Source organism: Pristis pectinata, chromosome 10 (assembly GCF_009764475.1).
Source record: "Pristis pectinata isolate sPriPec2 chromosome 10, sPriPec2.1.pri, whole genome shotgun sequence".
Classification (NCBI taxonomy): Eukaryota; Metazoa; Chordata; class Chondrichthyes; order Rhinopristiformes; family Pristidae; genus Pristis; species Pristis pectinata.
Window position 1 is genome coordinate 33,217,942 of NC_067414.1, and position 23,776 is coordinate 33,241,717.

The following is a 23,776-nucleotide window of genomic DNA, read 5'->3' on the forward strand; positions in this document are numbered from 1 at the left end:
TAAGCCTCCTGAGGAAGTAGAGGCGCTGGTGAATTTTCTTGGCCATGGCATCTACGTGGTTGGACCAGGACAGGCTATTGGTGATGTTCACTCCTAGGAACTTGAAGCTTTCAACCCTCTTGACCTCAGCACCATTAATGTAGACAGGTGCATGTACACCGCTCCCTTTCCTGAAGTCAATGACCAGCTCTTTTGTTTTGTTGACATTGAGGGAAAGGTTGTTGTCATGGCACCATGTCTCTAAGCTCTCTATCTCCTTCCTGTACTCCGACTCATCGCTGTTTGAGATACGGCCTACTATGGTGGTATCATCTGCAAACTTGTAGATGGAGTTAGAGCAGGATCTGGCCATGCAGTCATGATGATCTAGGGCGTAGAGTAAAGGGCTGAGGATGCAGCCTTGTGGGGCACCAGTGTTGAGAATAATCGTGCTGGAGGTGTTGCTGCCTATCCTCACTGATTGCGGTCTGTTGATCAGAAAGTCAAGGATCCAGCTGCAGAGGGAGGTGTTGAGTCCCAGGTCTTTTAGTTTGGTGATGAATTTGCTTGGAATTATAGTATTGAAGTCGGACCTGTAGTCAATAAACAATAGTCTAACACAGGTGTTTTTACTGTCCAGATGCTCCAGAGATGAGTATAGGGCCAGGGAGATGGGGTCCACTGTAGAGCTGTTTCAGTGATAGGCGAATTGCAGTGGGTTGAGGTTGTCTGGGAGGCTGGAGTTAATGCATGCCATGACCAGCCTCTTGAAGCACTTCATGATGTCAGAGCCATCAGGCGGTAGGCATTAAGGCACTTTACCTTGTTTTTCTTAGGTACCGGGATGATAGTGGTCTTCTTAAAATAGGTGGGAACCTCAGATTGAAGCAGGGAGAGATTAAATATGTCTGCAAATACCCTCGCCAGCTGATCAGCACAACATCTGAGGACACGGCCAGGGACACCATCCAGGCCAGATGCTTTCCACAGGTTCAATCTCTGGAAGACTGATCTTACATGCTCAACGATGACCACAGGTTCAGTTGCATTGGAGGCTATCAGGGCGGGTGGTGATAAACCAATCCCCTTCTGTTCAAAACATGCATAGAATGCGTTAAGTTCATCAAGGAGGGATGCGCTGTTGTTGACTCTGCTGCCCAACTTTGTTTTGTAGCCCGTTATAGCACGTAAGGCCTACCACCACTGACGGTTGGTCTGGGACTCTATTTTGAACTGGTATTGTCTCTTGGCATCTCTGATAGCTTTACGGAGGTCATATCTCGATTTCTTGTAAAGATCAGAGTCACTTAATTGGAATGCAGCAGTCCTCGACTTCAGTAGGGAGTGGATCTTCCAGTTCATCCATGGTTTCCAGTTTGGGAACATCCGTATTGTCCTCTTCGGTACACAGTCCTCAATGCAGTTGCTGATAAAGTCCGTGATGGTGGTGACATACTCGTCAAAGCTGGCAGCTGAGTCTTTGAACATGGACCAGACCACTGGATCAAAGCAGTCGCGTAGAAGCTCATCTGTTTCCTCAGACCAGCACTGCACGACTCTCTGTACTGGATCCTCCTGCTTCAGCTTCTGTTTGTATGCAGGGAGAAGGAGCACAGTCTGGTGGTCTGATTTACCAAAGTGAGGGCAAGGGGTGGCTCGGAAGGCACCTTTGATGGTTGTATAGCAATGGTCAAGGGTGTTAGGGCCCCTGGTGGGACAGGAGACATGCTGGTAGTACTTTGTTAACACACTCTTGAGGTTAGCCTGGTTGAAGTCAAATGAAGAGGGCCCTAGGGTATCCTGCCTCAAGGCTGTTGGCCACAGAGTATAGTTCATTGAGTGTAGGCTTCACGTCTGTCTGTGGTGGGATGTAGACTGCCATCAGGATAGCTGATATGAACTCCCATGGCAGGTAGTATGGTCGACAATTCACCATTAGATATTCCAGGCTGGGTGAGCAGGAGCTCATCAGGACCATCACGTTCGAGCACCACAAGTTATTGATTAAGAAGCAGACCCCTCCACCTATAACTTTGCCCGAGGACACTGTATGGTCCATCTGGTGGATTGAGAAGCCCTCAGGTTGTATGGCACAGTCAGGTGAAGCAGGTGTAAGCCACGTTTCAGTGAGACGTAGCACATAGCAGTCCCTCAGTTCTCTTTGGTAGGTCAGTCTTGCCCTTAGTTCATCAGCTTTGTTCTCAATGGCCTGGACGTTAGCTAGTAATATGCTGGGGAGGGGGGTTCTTGTACCCACGCTGTTTCAGTCTCAGCTGCAGCCCAGCCCTCTTACCAAACTTCCAACGTAAGTGGCGTGCGACTCATGGGTCCTGGAGTGGAACCACCTGGTAAGTGGTTGCTTAAGGACAGACCTGGAAGACCTGGAGAGGAATCACTGGGACTGGAAGTTAAGTGACTGCTTGTGAACAGACTTGGAAGACCTGGAATGAATCCTGATGAAGGGTCTCGGCCCAATACGTCGCATGTTTACTTCCCTCCATAGATGCTGCCTGACCTGCTGAGTTCCTCCAGCAATTTTTGTGTATTGCTCCAGATTCCAGCATCTGCAGAATTTTTTGTGTCGTGGATTCAGCTGGCCTGTGAGGTAAGTTGTTGTTCCCATACAGGTCTGAAGGTCTAGAAGAGGAGTGGCCTGTCCCAGCAGGTAAGTGGGGGCATCCAAGGGGGCCTTAGCGTTGGGACTCGGCCCCGGGTGCTCCGTAGGGTCGGACTTCCGATCCAGAGGGGCCCTGGTGTCGGGCCCCAGCATCAGGTGTCCCCGCAGGTCGGGCCTCACTTCAGTTTGGGCCTCGGTACTCGGCCTCAGCTGGTCAGGCCTCCGTATAGGTCGGGACAGAGGGGTAGGCGTCGGGCCCTCCCGCTAGTCGGGTCTTCACTCCGGGTCCTCAGGTCTCATTGTTGTGTGCTCCAGTGGGGTCCGGGAGTCGGATCTCGATGGTGGGGGCTACGTGGGGTCGCCTTTTCACCCTGTGCAGGCTTCCACGTGGATGGGCCCATCCTAGGCCTCGCTGGTATTTTCCATCTGGGTCTGGGAGTTGGATCAGTTGCTCAGTTGTTCCTGGAAGTCGGAAGATCACCAGCCCTGTAAGAAGATTTAAAAGAACATTATTAGTAGTACTTAGTAACATGGAATTTAAATTTAAAAGAGTAGAATGATTATAGAAGAAGTAATGAGTAGATCTGCAGAGGGTAGCTTGCAACGAGTTGCCACACTCCGGCAACATCTTGCTAATTTGACATTGGTAATGTGTTAATGTAAAAAAATAGGAAAATAATCCAAATCGGTTTGTAATCGTAAAGTGAAACAGTAAATGTGAAGAACTGACTAGTGAAAAATATATGCCAGAATTATTAACTAAACTTTTCTCTGGATGTCTTGCACCGTTGCATCGTTCCACGCCAGTGTGTTAATTTTCCAATGCAACCTTTTCACTCAACCATTGATGGAATGAGTCCTATCCCTGGGCTAACAGATGGTACTATTCTCCTTGGTTTAGGAGATGAACATCATTTTGTAAAGACTTTGCATTAATGCATTTATTTGCACTTATTGCAATATTTATTCCGTGAACACAGAACCTGAACGTTATTATTAAATGACTGAAATATTGTCAATAGCAAAGGGGATACATGACATGCTTGAATAAAACCTTAAAATCAGCTGGATATACAAAGACTAGAGAGCCTGCCTGAAGTACGTGTAAATAAACGGGAGAAATTGGATGATGGTGGAATCGCGATGCACCAGTAACCCACGCCAATTTGGCCTAATGTTTGTGAATGTTCCTCACGATGATTGCAGCTTCCAGTCAGTGCCAACCACTTAACCTGTGCATTAGCATTTATTCACGGGTGTAATTTTGGGGACTTACTACTACCAATGGAGGGTGGTGGGTGCTGATTTAAACAATGACTGCACCTTTTGAAGGGAAAGTGCTCGCAGCCTCCAACCGGTGCTGGAAGTCATTGCACAGTTTGGAGAAGGTTATAGTTCTAATTATAACAAGGCGGGAACAAGAGTAGGCACCCCCTCATTTTCAGACACCTGGATTGGATCTAGAGGGGCGGCAAGAGTTAATCCATGCCCAGGAAACAAGGGGAAATGATGACCAAGCATCTCAACAAGGTGTGGTACTGAGGTCATCTTCAGGTCTGAGGTACCGAGGAGATGGATGTTTAGTAGTCACATATGTCGGTCAAGGTCAGTAAACAAATCGGTAGGTGCCATGCCCCAACAACTGTATCAGACACTGCTCCATACTGTACAATCGCCATCAACCTTGACTCCAACCTAATATTCAAATGCTCCACTACAACCTCAGACACCCAACAAAACTCATATGCAGCGTGCATTCACTTTCAGCCTTTCAGTCATTGCAGCCAAATCACACAGATGCGTTGCAGGGCAATAAACTACTCTATCTTGCAGCTGGGACCATACAGTTGCTGTCAGCAAAAGCAGTGCGAGGGCACCATCATGTCCATTGGATCAATGGCCTGGAGAGAGTGGTGATCATTAATAGGTTGGCTGCCACAGTTAGGGCAGGAGCTAAGGAGAGCTCCAGACTCAGCTGCCTGTGAATGAGATCTCACATGAGTGCTGCAGGTGATCGTCGTTCACCAGCTTGGCTGCAGCCCCCAGCGAGAACCGCAAAGGATGGGCGCAAAGTGCATACACACTGCTAATTGGTTGATGTTTGCTTGTGATCGACTTTTGATTGCCCACATAAATATGTTCAGAATGCTGATTTGGCTGGGGCTGGGACTCATGATTTGTGATCAAGGGGATGTCGTGATCATCAGGGGAGGGACGTTAGAGAGGGAAATCTAATGGGTGTGAACATCATGAGGAAGTCTGATAGTGTAGCAGTTAGTGTAACGCTTTACAGCACTAGCGACTCGGGTTCAATTCAGGCCGCTGCCTGTAAGGAGTTTGTACGTTCTCCCTGTGTCTGCATGGATTTCCTCCAGGTGCTCCAGTTTCCTCCCACATTCCAAAGATGTACAGGTTAGGAATTTGTGGGCATGCTATGTTGGTGCCGGAAACGTGGCGACACTTGCAGGCTGCCCCCAGCACACTACACAAAAAGATGTATTTCACTGTGTGTTTCAATATACCTGTGACTAATAAAGATATCTAATCTAATCTAATCTTAATTAAGACAGTTGCCATTGGGAAACTGATGAGAAGCTAGCCTCTTGTCTCCACGCAGTAAGTATGGTGAAGGCTCTTTCACTGTGTCAGGTGGGGAGTTCTAGGATTCAATTAAAAGAAATGCCATTCCTTAAATTATGATTAAGTCACGAAGGCTGCCCTGGACACAGTGCTTTACCCAAGTGTCTGGAATGAGACTGATCTCTTGCTCTGTTTCACCTCATTTCTTAAAGCAATAGGTTTCACACAGACAGGCAAAAAGATACATAGGCAGGACTTTGAGTCGTGCCATTCCTGTATGAAAGTGGCTATACAGAATTGTACTCAAATGTATATATGGACCTGAAATACCAACTGTTTCTCTCTCCACAGATGCCACCCTACTTGAGTATTTTCAGTATTTTGTTTTTATTTTAAATTATATATTCAATCATTGAATTTCCAAACACAACGCCAACGAAACAAAGAGTGACTTCAATATGACAAGCTTGATCCCAGTAAAATACACTACAGCCTTCCAACCTCACCTAATCATTTTATTTCTTTGGATGTTACCTTTTCAATTTCTTCCAACTGTTTATCACTTCCTGGTCCTGCAGTAATAGAAAGTGCCTCAAGTCCCAGAACCTTATTTATAGCTTACCTCAGAAAGCTGCTGTAACTCACCGTGCACTGCTCTTGCAGCTGCCCAGGTCAGTGAGACACTCGGGAACTTAGACTCCCATTCCCACACTTGTTGGCCTGGTCCTTTAAACGGTTTTCTAGGCATCGTCAAAGAAAAACTGGGGTGTTGCTGCCATTTATTTTTGTATCTGGTGTGACCTGTAGCCATAGTGTGTTGGTGGACGATAACAACGTGAGTTGGAGATGGCTAAAGACGATATCAGTCAAATGGACTGGTTTAACCTAGATTAAGTCAAGCTTTTTTGGTACTTGAAGCAGCATTCATCTAGCCATGGGAAGAATATTCGTGTGCATTGTAATGGTAGAAAGGCCTTGTGGAGTCAGAACTTGAGCTCCTCACTGCATCATACTGAGCTTTAGACATGTTCTTCCAGGCATTGTAATTGACTGGTCCAGGTCAATCTCTGGTCAATGACAAAATACCAAACATTATTGGTAGGGATTCAGCAATACAAATAGGATTGAAGATCAAGGGGAAATGGTTAGGCTTCCTTTTGTTGGGAAGGATTATTGACTTGTAGTTGTGTAGCATGAGTATAACTTGTCACTTATCATTCTAAGGCAAATACTTGTCATGGTTTTGTTGCATGTTGCATGGACTGCCTCAGTCTCTGAGCCACAATAATGTGGAATGGGATCCTCCAGCTGAGATGATAGACAACATACTCTTACAATACAAGCAGAGAAAGTACCTGGTTGTCTCCTTCCACCTTGCTCCCCTGATGTAGTGCTACAAACAAGGGCTGTATCTGCATACTACCCAAACATGTCCATTCTCAAGGCTGACATATGTAAACATATGAATGCCAAAGACAAGGTTGAATATTTGCTACCATGATTCACCTTGGCTTTCTTCTAAGATCCCCACAGGACAGTCTTCAGCCAATTTGATTCATTCCATGTGATATTAAGGGCTGAGAGTTCTGGCCATAGCAAAGACTTTGAGACATCGCAATATCCTGACGTATTACTGAAGACTTGGACTCCAGAATTAGTTGCACTTCTGGCTAAACTATTCCAAATACAGGTAGAACACTGACATCTATCCTAGAATGTGGGAAATAGACCAGGTATTTCTTGGAGACTACAAGAAACTGCAGATGCTGGGATCTGGAGCAACACATAATGTGCTGGAGGAACTCAGCGGATCATGCAGCATCTGCCTCCAAACCATCCCCCCCTTCCTCAGGTCCTCTCACCCTCCCCCCAGTCCTTGACCCATCTTCGTCCCCTTCCCCCTCCTGGTTCCATCCACCCATTTCATACACAGGTCCCCCCCCCTTAAGATTCTGTTGTTCACCTCTCCCCTACTGGTTCCCATTCTCACCTCCTTTACTTATTGGAATCCAGCACTGATAACGCTTTGTGTTCCTGCTTATCTCCCTCCAGCAGCTGTCTCCCATCTTCACACTCCCCTCCCCTCACCTTGCTCCATCTGTTTTTTTTCCCTTTTCCCTCTCTCTCTCTGTCTGCCTCCATTCACCTGCCACTGTCTTCCAACTCCACCCCCGCTCACCTCTCCTACCTGGCACCACCTGCCTGTCACTTCACACTCCTCCTCAGTGCACCAATCACCTCTGAATCCTTTCTCACTGCTCCCCTTTCCCTCTTTATACTGGCCATCTCCCCTCAGTCCTGATGCAGGATTTCCACCCAAAACGTCAACAATTTCCTTCCTCCCACAGATGCTGCATGACCTGCTGAGTTCCTCCAGTACATTGTTTGTTGTTCCAGGTATCTCTTGCTCCCAAAAAGCAGGATGAATCAAATCCAGAATACTCTCAAACAGTAGAATGAAGGAAAACATCATCAAGAATGCTATCAAATGGCTCTTGCCCTCTAATAACCAGTGCACATATGTCAGTTTTCGGTTTTGCCTTGATGACTTGGTTCCAGCCTTAATGTGGACCACAGCTGAGTTCTCGAGGCAAGAAGAGAGTGACTACCCTTTACGATCAAAACAGTGTTTGACTGAATGTGGAATCTAGAAGCCTTAGTGAAACTGAAGTCAACACACATCAAGGGGAAAATATTCCAGTGGTTAGAGTCATACCTCACACAAAGTAAGATGCTTGTATTTGTTGGTCAGTTATCCAAGCCCCAGGACATCATTCCAGGAGTATCTCAGGACAGTGACCTGTTGATGACTCTGTTAAGAATTAGTTCCAATCTGCTCAAGGTTTGTCTTTTTCTGATTCCTATCTGAATTCCTCATTTATCTTGAATTAGGAATCTGGATTTAATCAAGAAATTCATTAGGGAATTGAAGAAACTTAATTAGCCAAAGGGTCAAGATAATATGGCACTCACTATCATAGGGTAGCAAATAGCATGGATGTATTTAAGGGGAGGTTGGACAGTCCTATGAAGGACAAGGGAATAGAGGCTTATTCTGATAGATTTAGAGGAAAGATCAGAGGAAACTTGAGTGGAACATAAATGCCAGCATGGAAGAGTTAGGCTGAATGGTCCATTTCCAGGTTGTATATCCAATGCAATGCTATGGATAGACTGCCTCTGGACAATTTACAGAATGGTGTGAATTTGGACTAACATAAATGACATTTCAAGGCTGCAATGACAAAGTGATTTAGTCTTTCCTCAATTTAAGCATTTGGAGTAACAATCCAGAGTTTTACTGTATTCAGGGAACAAATTTATTCCTTGTAGTCACTCATTAAACTTCATAATGGTCCTATTTAGTGTGCTTTGTGACCAGTGTCAAGCTTGGACCTTTCAGAAACTCAGCAATTATTCACTTTTCTAGTTATTCCTTATGAACACACAAGTTCTCGTCTTTACAATTACTTTATCATCTATATAGTACTCTATAATGACCTGAAGCTTTGGTTTCTGCTGCCATGTCATGTTGAACAATGTGATAATGTGTCCTTACAGTGTCCCTAGTTTTTCCATGATTTTCGTCGTTGTTAGAGATAAAAGGCTGGATAAATGTGAATAAATGCATGTTTAGATTGTAGAACATTCAAAACGAGAATAACTACAATCTTATGATTATCAATCCTGTTTTCTTATTGTGTTATTGCAACTATTTTGCTTTTTCTAGCTTGTTAATATTGGTACATTTAATATTGGTAACATGGTACATGGGTAGAGTTACAGCTTTAACTGAAACAAATGCAGTTTATAAAGATGTTTCACAAACTATGTGCTCATTACTGAACAGAAATTGTTCTGGATACTAACAGGCAAACTAAGATTCTTCCCTTCCCTTAAGATAATGATGGTAGCTCACCATTGGCTTTTAAGTGTGTTACTCAAATTATTTAAGAATGTTCTTTGGGCCCAGTTTTATCCAATGGATTAAATTACTTGATTTATCCCCTTCTGCTCGAGTTCTTACTAATTTTCAAAATTCTAAACCTTTTAGACCTCAACATGGAACCAGACAGGGATGCCCTTTGAGCCCTTTGCTCTTTGATTTGGCTTTAGAACCTTCGGCTATTTCTTTCCGAGAATCTAGAGATATCGCTGGTATCTCCAGAAGAGGTATTAAACATAAAGTTTCATTAAACGCTGATGATTTATTATTCTTTAAATCTAATGTTGAGACCTCGTTACCTCCTATGCTTTCTCTACTTTCCTGTTTTAGTCAGTTTTCAGGATACAAATTGAATTTACACAAGAGTGAACTTTTTCCTTTGAATAATCTGGTACCGCTCGATATTAACTTTCCTTTTAAAATTGTAAGAAATCATTTTACCTATCTGGGCATATCAATTACTAAAAACTATAAACATTTAAAGAAAATTCTCACCTTACTGTATTATGTGAAAAGGGTTTTATCAAGTTGGTCACCCATCTCTATCATTGATTGGCTGAATTAATTCTATTAAAATGAATATTCTACCTAAATTCATATATCTATTACAGGCTTTGCCTGTTTTTATTCCTAAGTCCTTTTTTGACTCTCTTGATTCAATTATATCTTCCTACATATGGAAAAACAAACATCCTGGACTAAATAAAGCTCACCTTCAGAAGGTTAAAAAGAATGGAGGTTTAGCCTCACCTAATTTTAGGTTATATTACTGGGCAGTCAATATACAAAATCTTATGTTTTGGTTCCATTATGTTAATCAAGAGGCTTGTCCAGTATGGGTTTCTTTGGAAGCTAACTCTGTTAAAAAAATTTCTATTTCTCTGCTTGGTTCTTCACTTCCTTTATCATTAAATAAACTGATAATTTAGTAGTTAAACACGCTTTGAGGATTTGGTTACAATTTAGAAAATATTTTGGCTTATCGAGATTTGCTTTGTCTAGTCCCATTTTTTCTAATTATTTTTTAAAATCTTCTATGACTGATGTAGTTTTTAAAAAGGGTGGGACAAATTGGGTATTACTTGTTTTCAGGATCTGTTTGTTGGAGGAAACCTTTCTTCATTTGAACAATTGTCAATCAAATATAGTTTACCAAAAACTCATTTTTTCCAATATTTACAAATTAGATTTTCTTCAATTTCAACTATTCTTTTCCTATGAGTCCTGATAAAAATTTACTAGATGCAATTTTTAATTTGAAGCTTTTTCGTGATGGCTCAATATCTAATATTTATGACAGGTTGTTAGAAATGAGCAAGGTTCCATTAGATAAAATTAGAAATGTCTGGGAACAAGACTTGCAGATTTCAATTTCTGAGGAAACATGGAATGAAATTTTTAAATTGGTTAATACTTAGTCATTATGTGCCTGTCACTCTCTCCTTCAATTTAAAGTGGTCCTTAGAGCTCACTTGTCCAAAGACAAACTATCCTGTTTTTATTCGGATATATCTCCTTACTGTGACAAATGCAATAACGGAGATGCTTCTTTAATTCACGTTTTGGACATATCAGTCTTAAAAAATATTGGACAGAGATGTTTCAAACTTTTTCTGTGCCTTTTAAAATAAATTTTAAACTTAATCCTTTGACTGTATTATTTGGGACTGTCAGAGAAAAAGATATAAACTTCAGGCTTCTGATCTACACATTCTGGCTTTTATTTCTCTTATAGCCAGGAGGGGGTGTTGCTTAAATGGAAGGAAGTTACTCCACCTACTCATGCTCAATGGTTACGGAATGTTATATCATACCTAAATTTAGAGAAGATCTGTTGTTCAATTCTTGAATCTAACTTAGACTTTCAAACCCTGTGGGGACCTTTTTTGAATTATTTTCAAAACCTTTGATTTGGTGACTGAAGTACAGATATTGGCTGATATCGTTATGTCTCAAAGGTCCTTCCTTGTCTTTTTTTTAAAAACCAAACAGCTCCAGTTTTGGTAGTAGGTTTATATTTTTTTTTATAATAAAATTATTCCAATTTTTTCTTTATTAACTATCACGTGATTATTAGAGTATTATGATCTCAAGTAGGATTTAACACAATGTATTTAGTATTTTTATCCTCTTTGATGCATGTACTTTATTTTCTTTGTGGAATTAAAATATTGTAAAAAGAAAAATGTTCTGCAAACAGAACAGAGTATGCTTCCAGTAAGCTGTAGTCTGTCCTTCTGCTGATTAGATCAGGGTGATGAATAGAGTATGTAATTTGAATATTAGTATATGCCAATGGCCATTTGTAACAAAAAACATATGGTACATTTATATATCTCAGGACAGGTAAAGCACTTTACATCCAAAGTAGTACTTTTTTTGATGGGAAATATGTCAGGCAATTGCCACAGCATGTTTCCCAAACAAGTCTAAATGAGAAATATTATTTTTAAAGGAAAAAAAATGCTCAAAATAAACACTGGCCATAACAACTAAGGATAACTCCCCTGCACTTCAAAATAATGACATGTCAACTACCTGAAAGACACCTTGGTTGAAATGACTACCTCAAAATGCAACATTGCAACATTACACTGGAAACTGACATTGTGATGCTCAGGTCTTAAGTGGGACTTGTACCAATGACCACCTGTTTCAGGAGGCAAGTTTACTACTGATGGAGCCATAGTAACACTGGATACTCATTCAATCTTGGGGTCTGAAGATGTTTTGTTGTGATATTGAAGAGATAAGTTAAAAGTTTATCCAAAAAACCTCTAGCTGTTAACAGATAATTATTAAGGATAGGTATCTATCAAAAATAAAGTTTCCTCCATTTATCTCAGCAGCAGATAGTCTCAAAAGCTAGCTACAATCTATCTCTACCCCAAAATCTGGGCTGACACTCAGGGTCACATTTGGTTGGTTTCCTGACCTTCAGTGTTAGAAATAAATTAAAGTCAGTTCTGAATTATAATTTCACTGGAGCAGGATATTTAAAGCCAAGTATGAACACACAACTTCTTTCCCCACAAGTTTACAAATGTAGTATACCCAACTATAAATTCTGCTCTTAAGTCGACAGCATCAACCTAACTTCAGAATTAAGATGTTCAAGTGTGAAGGCAAATGTCAAAAATAATTTCTGAACTCAAATTGCTATATACAAGTTGAAAATTAGTTTCAGGCATACCAGACCTAATGAAGAATCTCAGCCAAAATAGATTTGCATTTCAAGTACCAATCTTCTATGTATTTTGCTTTTGTCAAAGAAAACATATTCAACATATGTCTCTTTGTATAAATGCCAAATTCAGGATATGGAAGTCCTAAACGTATTGGCTGCTCTTTACTGGTGACTTCCCTTGTTAGTATCCAAATACCTGGCTTCTCAGTGAACCAGCCACAATTACAATAGGCATCCAATGCTTTTTTTTAAAAAAAACAAAAACTATATCTAAAAATATTTATCATTCTTTACATTACTTACTCCATATAAAGGGGAAGTTCTTTCCAATAAAGGGCCTATTATGCATGTGAAAGACAAATACGCAAAAATAAAATCACATTATGAAAATAGTTTTATTTGCATATTATACAATTCAAGCTTTTTAATATAAAAATTAAATCTGCTTATCAGATTTCTGCTGGTATAGATACATACAGGAAAACAAGCTATAATACAGACTAGGCAATTAGTGTTACATTAAGGTGCATTAACCAGATACTGAGAAGTAAATAAGCAATTTTTAAGTCATAAAGTCAGTCTTAGAGCATGAAGGTTAAACAAAACAGAGCAATACCATTTATTGTTACATGATCCAAGTATGAAAATCTCACAATGGCATTGAGTGAGAAACAAATGGTAAACAAGAACACTTCAAATCTTAACATGGTGAAAAAGTGGAGAGAAATCCATTTACAGGCCATGCATTAATCCAACATTTTAATTCATACAATTCCAGTTATAAAAATTTATAGTACTTCAGTTGATCTAATGTCAATATGGCCGTACCAGTTTTTCATTCAAATCAAGAATTAGGATTCTTCAAAAGATGTCTCTATCCTATGTACCACTTCTATCACAAACTAAGATTATTACTGCAGGTTGACTGAACATAGTGAAGTATCTGCAAGTCTTTGGAAATGTTTCTTATTTTTACCCATCTGCTTCGATGAAAACAGAATGAAATACATTTAAACTCCGATATTCATTTAAGACTGCACTTGTTTTTAAAGAAAGGGTAGAATGGATTATATTTGAAACTTAATCTTATGCCCAACAGTAAAATGATGCAATGACAGATTCTTGGACTAAGCTCATAACATGATAGGCAAATTCACAGCTTAATTCTCAATCAACTCATTTGTACAATATGCACCTCAACCCCAGCCACCCATTGTGTGTGCAAGCATTTTGGTCAAGTGCCTCACAATTTAAGCATAATGGTCATAAGTTAAACTGTAAAAAAAAAAGTCACTCATAAAGTGCTTCAAAATATGCAACATTTGGCATCCACTTTGTATCCACAAGTATTTTAAAGAAATACTTCAAAACATCTTGGATTCTTTATGCTAAAACATTAATAAAAGATGACCTTGATGGTAGAGGGCAGACTTTTAAAGTATATGGTACGACTTTGAACCCTTTTAAAATGCAAGCTTCTTATAGTTTGATAGTAAAATACTTTTCAACATGGCAACTAAAGAGTCTTCAATACATAAAGGGGGGGGGAGGGGGAACATTGGGGGAAAAAGTCACTCCTGTCAATGTAATTCAAAGGAATCTATTCCATTCATGAAAACAATTTATATAATGCTATGGATGTTTTTTCTTTGCAAGGTGACAAGATTAAATGTTTTTGTATTTTATTTTATAACATGAGTTATCAGCTACCTTACGAACTTAGTTTTTTTTAAAAAGTTATTTAAAAACTGAACAAACTGAATTTCTGAAAAATTACAGGACCCTTAGGTGCATTTTGTCTTAAATAAATGTCTAACAATCATGAAATCACACTGACATCAAAATGATTTTGATAAGCAGTGGAGTATGTGCTCATATTTAAGTTCAATCATTGTATTAAAATGAGGAAACAGTTACGATTAGTAAAATTTCAGATGCTGCTTCATGAAAATGCAAAGAGTAATTACTGTAGCCTTGCAATTATTCACTCGCTGATAGGACAAATTCTAAGAGTGATAGGAACAATGACCAAATTCATTAAATACATTTAAATGGGAGACATTCAAATGATGGTGGATACATGTAGACAAAGTTAACTATTACAAATCAGGTTTTTCAAACAAACTGACTTAAGGTGCTATACTGTGGTCACTATTCATGTTTCTAATGTAGACATTTAATTGTACATAATGCATGTTTGCCCAATCTATTCTGTACTAATGGAAATCAAAAATTTCTAAAGACATTGTACATTCTATAGTACAAAAATAGTTTATATGTTATAGATTGCAATGAAAACAGATGTTTCAATATACAGAATATTAAGAGACATTCCTTAAGTACCTCAGAATAACCATGCACTTAGCTGCAAGGACTCTTAGAAGTATATGAATGCATGTCTAATTGTGTTAGATAATTGTAAATATCTTGTTTAAATAATTAAAGGAGATTCATGTCATTAAAAGGTCTCCTTTGAGAAAGTTAATTATATGTCTTTCAATATTATATGCATAAATACAAGGACTACAATTATGGACCAAGCAGTCTGATTGCTTGAGCCCTCCACACATAGATATCTATAACAATCAGAGTAAAATTCTCTATTTAATGTTTCAACTTCTCCATAACCAAAATTGGAATGCTTTCTTGCAAAGTTTATCAAAACAATCAGGCTACAATTTATCACTCAAAATTTAGCCCTATAAGATCACCATTTTAAATACAGCAAAATTGCTGAGCCCATGTGTAAATCCTAACAAAGCATCTGCAGATTTAAAAATTGAAATAAAAACAGGAACAGCAAGATATACAAGGCATTGAGCTTCTGCTACTGAATATGTTTCAATATACTAAATCAGCAATATTCACAATTGTAAAAAGAATGACAAACATAATTGACATTGCGCAACTTTCAAAAAGTGGAAACAGGTAGCTTCATGGCCACAATTTTTAAGGTTCAAAAGATATTTTAAGAATCTATTGCATTTGTCAACCAAGAGTAACTAGGGATCTTTAAATTTTTTTGATAGAACTGGTTCCTCTCCTGATTTGCAGCGAGAGAGATTGCATATAACTCAAGGAAATCTAAATTACATAATTTTAATAACTATTGAAAAGTACACATCTGTCCATTGCCTATATCAGATGTGGATGATGAAAGTACTATGGGATAACATAGGGGATAGAAATTTCAAAAGGAATTCTTTTCCCCCCACTCATTTGTTGCAACCTCAGGTGAAAAGGCCAACCTGAAGATACTTCCCTTTTATGGAAATCTCTGTGGCTATTCTCTTGCTGAGAGGCAGAAAGATGGAGATTCATTCAGGTTCCCCCCTCCCCAAGAGATTATTACAATGTTACAGAAATTTCAGGGACTTCCCACAACTTCACCCAACTTAAATAAGATGGTATAAACACAAGATCTCCAGAAGCAGTGCTTATTTTGTGCATATTTTTTAAAAAATGCCGAGAAAATGAAAATTAGTAGATTCACATGGATGTTTAGTGTTATATTCTAATTCTGGGCATCTTTTAAGTAGCACTATGCATCAGTAACTTCTGAAACAGATGACATTTCTAAAAAGGATCAATTTTGACTAGAATGCCTGAAAAATTGAAAGTCAATAGATTCAGTAAACAGTGTGCAACCTTGATATACACGGGATTCCACTTTTTCCTGCCTGCTTAACCAAAATTTGGGGTATAAACAGTTAAAATGATTTCTAATGCAATTTTAATTCTCAGCATGGAAGCAGGGAGTACCATATTATTTTATGTGAGCTGAAGTTATCATGTACATACAATCAAACTAAAAAGCATATACGAAAACAGATTAAGTTCTGGATCAAAACTTAAATTTCAAGAAGATAAAAACATTTTTTTTTTCCTCCATAAGTTACTTCAGGTATTCACAAATAATTTTAATGACTAGAAAAAAGGGCAACAATTTCACTGGAAACAGGATGCAATTCCTGGCATTCTTTTCTGGACATGCCATCTGAGAATTGAGATGCTCTACAGATGGATGGACACGTATCCTGGTCTCTTAAAATATCATTTTCTTTTAATTTACAAAGTAGATAAAATTGCAACTAAATCAGGACTATTCAACATAACTGTTAATGCATTATCTTGGTATTGTTTGGAACAGGTCCTGACCAGTCATGCCAACCATTGTAATGAGACATTTCTGGTACAATTGGAAATAATAACCTCCAAAATGTCACATTTGGGTTAAGATTCTTGCTTCTCCCAGAGACATCTGGACTATTGCAATTCAGTATTATCTTCACAATGCATCATATTTTACTTCTCATCACTTACTTCCTGCAATTGTTTATTCTTATCTAATATTTTGAATTCGACTCTATTCCTAACAGTTCTATATTTGTAAAATATACTGTGAAATGTTGGAGGCCAAACTAAAGGAAGGTGGAAGTACTCAGCAGGCCAGGCAGCAATTAACAGATACAGATTTAACATCTCAGAATGATAATCATTCCTTAGAACAGTTTTTATGAGATTGCACAATCTAGATTTAGTTTTTTTTTTTGCTTTCTTCTACTTTTAAGATTAACAATTCTTAGCTGCAGTATTTATCCCCATGCATGCAGTGTTATAGCTTCAGGCTTTTCAAATCACTATTTTGATAATCTGTCTAAATGTTACTAATCTATCCAACTATTACTAATCTACCCAAATGTTACTATGTTGATTTATCAATGACTTGAAATCAAAATACAGCATGTAAGAATTTAATTATGTTGGCTTCAATTTTCTTTTCTTTGGGCTATTTAAAATGGGTCTGAAAAGATAGCTAAAAATAGGAGGCATCAGACATTTTTAGAACCATTACTACATGTATTAAGCAGTTTTAGATGTAAAGAAGGGTATTAAGACAGACAATCTGACATTAGTAATTTCAACCATGATTGATATCAGTGAAGTACAGTGCCATTACCAGAAAGCTGGTATGAAAGGCACAGCATTAAATAACTGTTTAATTATCAAACAGCTGACTTCAAGGTTTTCAAAGCATGCAAATTTATTTCACAGATTGTTGGGCAGCCAGTTTTTTTTAAAAAGGGATAGCTAAAACCAAATGTATTGAGGATGTTGGCAATGGCTAAATCACCTTGGTAAAAGGAGTCAAAATTTACCCTTTTCAGGAACACAAAAGGGGCCCAATTCTTTTCACTAAGTTGCATGGACACTTCTGTGGAATCAAAACTTGTCCATATTTATCATCCAAGCATCGACTGTTCAATTCTTAGCATACAAAATCTTTTCATGTCAGGCTGCATGACCAAGCAGTAATTGTCTTAATTTTTTTTTGAAAAGAGGTTGGTTGCATTCAGAACACAATGGCAAACTTCTAATTTATTGAAGTTAACAGCTGACTTCACATCTTCCATAATTGACCAGTAAGCATGAACTAATAATTTGACATTGGAAGTATGGCAAGAGCAAACTCTGCTAGATTGTTCAGTTTGATACTAAATGATCTCAAATGTTGCTATTTAGGCATGTTAATTAAACCCTTTTTAGGCCTTTCACTGGCAACAGTACAATGCAGTGTTTCAATAGAATCACAAGATTTGCCTGCTGCAAGGCTGTAGGTGAATATTTGGTTAGTATTTTTCAGCTGTTACAATTTTGCTAAAATTGTGACCAAATTACTTTGGTTTACCTTGTACCTTGCTCTCAACATGTACATATTGTACACAGGATTAGATTAGAAGGATTCTATAGGGAAAACACACATCATTAGAGAATTAAAATAATCCAATTTAGTCTCAACACTATGGTCTGCTCCAAGAATGAGTTCTTTAGATACAACCTCCAACATTCTGCAATCAAAGTAGAGTGCTGGATCAAAATTAAGTGAAATTAACTCAGATTTCACTTGTGAGAATAGTCCTAAATCACCAAAGTAGAATTAAAGATATACTGTTACGCTGAAAAACTCACATTTATGCAGATGGAATGGTGACAATGAGCCATAAATCATCAACATAAGATACAGGCAATACAATAAAGAGATAACAAAACAATGGCAATCTTGCACTGAAATAAGGCAACTGAGAAACGAGGAGTAGTAATTTTGCCACACAATGACTAAGAAGTTTTCTTTGCAAATGGATTCTTAAGCTTTCTACACCTAAATAATCAATGTGGTGCACAGCTATCTAAAATCTTCGTTTCCATGCTGGCTGGATGCCGTGGTTTGGTTATACAATGTTTTACAAAACCACTGCTCCAATCTGTAAACAAGTTAGTGTTGTCATTCATCTTTAAATTCACAAGATTAGAAGCTAGCTCCACTTGGAACACACTGCTGCTACAGATTTTAGGTATTTTAAAAAATACTGTTAAATTCAACTGATATTTATGTGTAAACTCAAGGATCTTATAGATTTTTCAAAACAAATTTGAATCATTGTGCAAAATACTCTAGTAAACGATAATTTGGTGTTACTCATGATCATAAAAAATCATGACCCTTTAACATTGTTGCTTCTTGACATGCATCGCAACCAATGATGACATCTTCATAATAGCAGTCATGGTTCAATCTTTCTCATTCAATTCAGTGCAAACTGATCAGATGCAAGTGCAAGATTTTGGTTTCTCCCCCAGGCAAGTAGATTGGTTCACTTGACAGGCTTCACAAATCGTCATCACCAATTCCCTCAAAAGCATAGTTTCCATGGAAGTCATTAGCACTGACATCACCAGAGGAATTAGAAGTGCTGATCCCTCGGATGCTAACAGAAGAAAGTTTACTCTGCAAGAGGTCGAGGGATGGTGAGAAAGGAAAAAAAATACACAAAATATTATGTTTTAATTGTTAAGAATCAAAGTTTAAAAATTAATACTATTAAAATATTTCATTTCTCAGACATACAATAGAGAAATTGTGGTAAACTGCATGCATAATTGGGTGTGCAATGAATTTTTCTAACATTCTCACATCTTTGATCTCACTTCAATAAATGAAGACAACTGGACTGAGAACTCTTCCCCTTGGTTTGGAAAGGAGTCCAAATTTTCACTGCAGTAGGTTCTAATCCAAGATACAAATTTTGAAATAGCAATCAAAATCCTAACTAAAGATGAAAATCAGCAAATATTACAACTAAGAAGGCAGCTATTTGTTCCATGTACCTTTGCTGACACTTAGAAATGCCTAATTTAGTCTCGCATCTCAGCCATTTCCCCATGACCTTACAAACCACCTTTATCTACCCATCAAATTGCCTTTTGGAAGCTCCCATGGAATTTCTTTTCATCCCTTTCTGATATGTTCTAAAGCTTAATCATTTACACTCTCATTACTTTTACTGGTGATCTTTGGTTACCAGACTTACAAGAGGAAACCATTTCCTTCTTGCTCTTTCAAAAGAGAATGTTGAATCCTTCTATTAGGTTTCCCTTGGCCTTTTGTACTTGAAGAACAATCCCAACATCTCCAATTCCTTCACATAATTTAAGTTCTTCAAACCATTCCAGAGATTTCACTAACTGGATCCCCTCCCTCATCTGATTCCAAGTGCCCAGTTCTCCTCTAAATGGTTCCCATTATCACCTTGTTTACTTACCAGATTCCATCACATGTAGCCTTTGTGCCCATGCTCATCACCCTGTCTATACAGGGTAGATAGTCAGAGTCTTTTTCCCCCCCGAGGTGGAAATGTTAAATGTTAGAGGGCTTAACGTTAAGATGAGAGAAGGTTTTAAAGGAGATTTGAGGCAAAAGTGTTTCGGCAGTTCCAGGACAAGAGGTGGAAGCAAATATGAGAGCAATGTTTAAGAGGCATTTAGACAGGCACCTGAACAGGCAGGGAATGGAGGGATATTGACCATGAGCAGGCAGATGGGATTAGTTTAAACTGGCATCATGGTTGGCAGACATCGCAGGGTGAAGGGCCTGTTACTGTGGTGTATTATTCTATGTTTAAACTGGCCTGTCTCACCACTCCCCCTCTCCTCTCTATATCGGCTGCCTTCCCTCTCCATTCTCAACCCGAAACATTGACAATTCCTTTCCTTTCACAGATGCTGCTTGATCCAGTGCTTTTCCAGTTGTTATTTTTGTGCTCTGGTTTTGCTCTCTTTTTCTCTCCACCCTCTGAAGTTTTAATATTCTACAATTCCAAGTTTATATTCAATATTCCAGACAAGATCAAACCAGTGATTTGAAATGGTTTAGTGTAATTCTTGATCTATCTACAAAATCCAGTGCCCCTTACTCTTTCTTAAGCATCTTATCAGCTTTACCAAATCTTCAAAATTGTTAAGCACCTTCAGACTCTTCTGCCTTTCTGCTGCTCGTCCGTCCCTTGTGCAACATCTAAAAATTGTGTCTAAGGTTTTAAATGGCCCTTTCACAATGTTCCTCCAAAAAAATCACGTGCATTAAATTACATCTGCTACATTATCTACCCATTCTAGGTCCACCTGAACTGTTACTATATTGTTTACTGATCACAATCTCAAGGTCCATATCAATCACTTACACCCAATTCATTTAGAATTAAATTGTAATGATACTCAAATAGCCTAATGAATTTCTCTTCAGAAAAATATCTCCTCGTCAATATTCCATTATTTCTAACTTTGGGTCAATTGTAAACAAAGTAAAATCTACAATGCCTTCAAATTACAGAAAATAATATGCATTTTGCACACTACAATGAAGCAGTGCTATTTGCTTTTGAAGAAAACTGCCTATAAAATGCAACAATCTCTGTGATCAGGGCTTTCCCTTAACTAAGGTTAATTGCCATTTATTTGGGGTATCCCTGGCAACCATGGTATAATGCTGTCTGAGCAGCTAATCACATTGCGTAATTCCTACAGAAAATAAACCAAGGAAAGAAAGCACATTTTCAAAAATCACAAAAAACCAACAGTCATAAGCTAGAAAATGTCAGACAAAAACATTTTAGTATCAATAATATATTGAAATATTTGAGGGAATTATAAAAAAATAAAAATAAAATTTATTTTTGTTTGCCAGAGAGTAAAATGTAATTTTTGCTCGGGCCACCATTAAGAACAGTTTCCATGCAATAAACCTTTTCAGGATATTTCAGCAAGAATAATTCATAAAAATCTGAAATGATCAGTTAATCATTTCCATTGCTTACAATACAGAAGACTAGAAAATGGCACAGCATACAGAGAAGGGCTGAATCACTGACAGCAAATTTGGGATTGTGTCAAACTATGCACAAGCACAGAAATCCTGAAGCTGGTGTTACCTATCATGGAGTGGATAATGGTAGTGAATGATGGCAGTTTCATCATCCATTACAACTGCAAAATCTGGGGCATAAACTGCTGGTCAATAACAGCTAGCAGAGATGATTACTTAACGTGTCTTTTACATTAAGTTACATGTTGACAGAACTTTGTTCAGTTCAGATGTGAAATGTAAATGCTCAAATACTTCAACGATGAAAGTAAAACATTTTAAAATCAGATTGAATAATTATACTTACTGAGAGTTTGACAATAGGATCTCTGTTTGAATCAGGTGAATCCTAAGGAATAGAAAGTATGAAGCAACTTGAAATATTGCTTCTATTAATGTAATGCATTTTAATTTTTAAAAAAGTGCAGCAATAGTGAGGTCACAATTAGCTTCAAGGGATTACCAAAGGATTCTGAAAATGTTGCTATATCAGTGCTCCCTATTGCACTCTTAGGTTAAATCTAAATGCAGTTAACGTTTGACATGTCAAAGAAAAAAAACACCAACACAAAGAAAAACAGAAACAGCTGTAGGCAACCAGGCTGCTCAAGCTTACCCCACCATTCAATATCATGGTTGATCTGTGCCCAGAGTCCTCAATCTTTCAAATATTTATCTATCTCCACCTTAAATATTTTTAATGGCCTGGCTTCCACCAGGCTCTGGGGCAGAGAATTCCAGAGATTCACAACCCTCAGACAAGAAATTTCTACACACCTCAGTTTTAAATTACTGGCTCCTTATCTCATAACTTTAAGACCTTGTTTGCGACTCTCCCAGAAAACATATTAGGTCACCCCTCATTCTCTTATATTCCAAGAACACAGACCCAAACTGTCGAGCCTCACTTGAAAGGACAACCCTCTCAACTGAGGAATTAGCCTAGTGAATCTTCTTTGGACAACCTTCAATGCTTTCATAGATAGGGGTGGGGGGAGGGGAGCGCAAAGCTGCACACACTATTCCAGGTGTGTCCTCACCAACATAATGCACAGCTGTAACAAAACCTATTTTTAAACTCCAACCCCTTTGGGGAAAAAAGCCAAAATACTATTTGCCTTCTTAACTACTCATTGGACCTGCTTGCTAACTTTGTGATTCATGCATTCAATTCACCTGGACACCCACCCCCCCCCACCCCCCCCGAACTTCACCTATTTGCAGTCTCTCCCCACTTAGATAATAATCAGCCTTTTGATTCCTCTTGAAGTTATGACCCCACATTAAATCCCATTTGCCAACTTTTCCCCCAATCACTCATCTGTATTGCATAGCAGAGGGGAATTGGGAGCAAAAAAATATTTAACCACAAAATTACGACAGATCATATGATTTAGGAAGGGGCCCTATGGATGCATGTAACATGGAGTAAAAGTTTGATTTGAGTGAACACAATAAAACAACTTTTGCCATCAACTTTTTGAAGTCCATTTCAAATGCTTCACAGAGGTTGCATTAACCAGAATACAGCAAGCAGCATTAAATCCTTCAGTGAACACAGTGACCAAGTTATCAATTACTCATCCAATTCAATTTGAAATTAAAATGACAAGGTAAATATTCTAACCAGGAGTGGAGGGGACTTCACAGCTTGCTGGCTGTCTGATCGACGTAGCGCACCATTTATCCGCTTCTTCAGCATCTGCAGTTTGGGAAATTGGAATGTTATTGTCACTTGTACCAAGGTACAGTAAAAAAAAACTTGTCTTGCATACCATTCATACAGATCAATTCATTGCACGGTGCATTGAGGTAGTACAAGGTAAAACAATACAGAATGCAGAGTGAAGTGTCACAGCTGCAGAGTGAAGTGTAGTGCAGGTAGACAATAAGGTGCAAGGTCATAACGAGGTACATTGTGAGGTCAAGAGTTCATCTCAACATACTAGGGAACCATTCAAGTCTTATAACAGTAGGATAGAAGTGGTCCTTGAGCCTGGTGGTACATGCTTTCAGGCTTTTGTACCTTCTGCTTGATGGAGGAGGAGAGAAGAGAATGTCCCACGGGTGGGGTCTCTGATCATGCTGGCTGCTTTATCGAGGCAGTGAGAAGTAGAGACAGAGTCCACAGAGGGGAGGCTGGTTTCCGTGATGTGATGTGCTGAGCTGAGCTGAGCTGTGTCCACAACTCTTGCAGTTTTTTTTGCAGTCCTGGGCAGAGCAATTGCCATAACAAGCTGTGGTGTAACCAGATAGGATGCTTTCTAT

At 38.7% G+C, this 23,776-nt stretch overlaps 1 protein-coding gene across 2 annotated transcripts in view; it reads right to left on the bottom strand.

Annotated features, from left to right (window-relative positions):
• Positions 1-12,680: 12,680 nt before the first annotated feature.
• Positions 12,681-23,776, bottom strand: part of snx17 (sorting nexin 17) — a 43,790-nt gene continuing 32,694 nt past the window's right edge. For both annotated transcript variants that reach the window (XM_052024137.1, XM_052024136.1), the window contains exons 13-15: positions 23,136-23,210; positions 21,816-21,857; positions 12,681-19,096 (exon numbers count right to left, since the gene is read on the bottom strand). In XM_052024137.1, the coding sequence (XP_051880097.1) occupies positions 18,977-19,096; positions 21,816-21,857; positions 23,136-23,210 (237 nt within the window). In that variant the 3' untranslated portion in view covers positions 12,681-18,976. The remainder of the gene's footprint in view (positions 19,097-21,815; positions 21,858-23,135; positions 23,211-23,776) is intronic.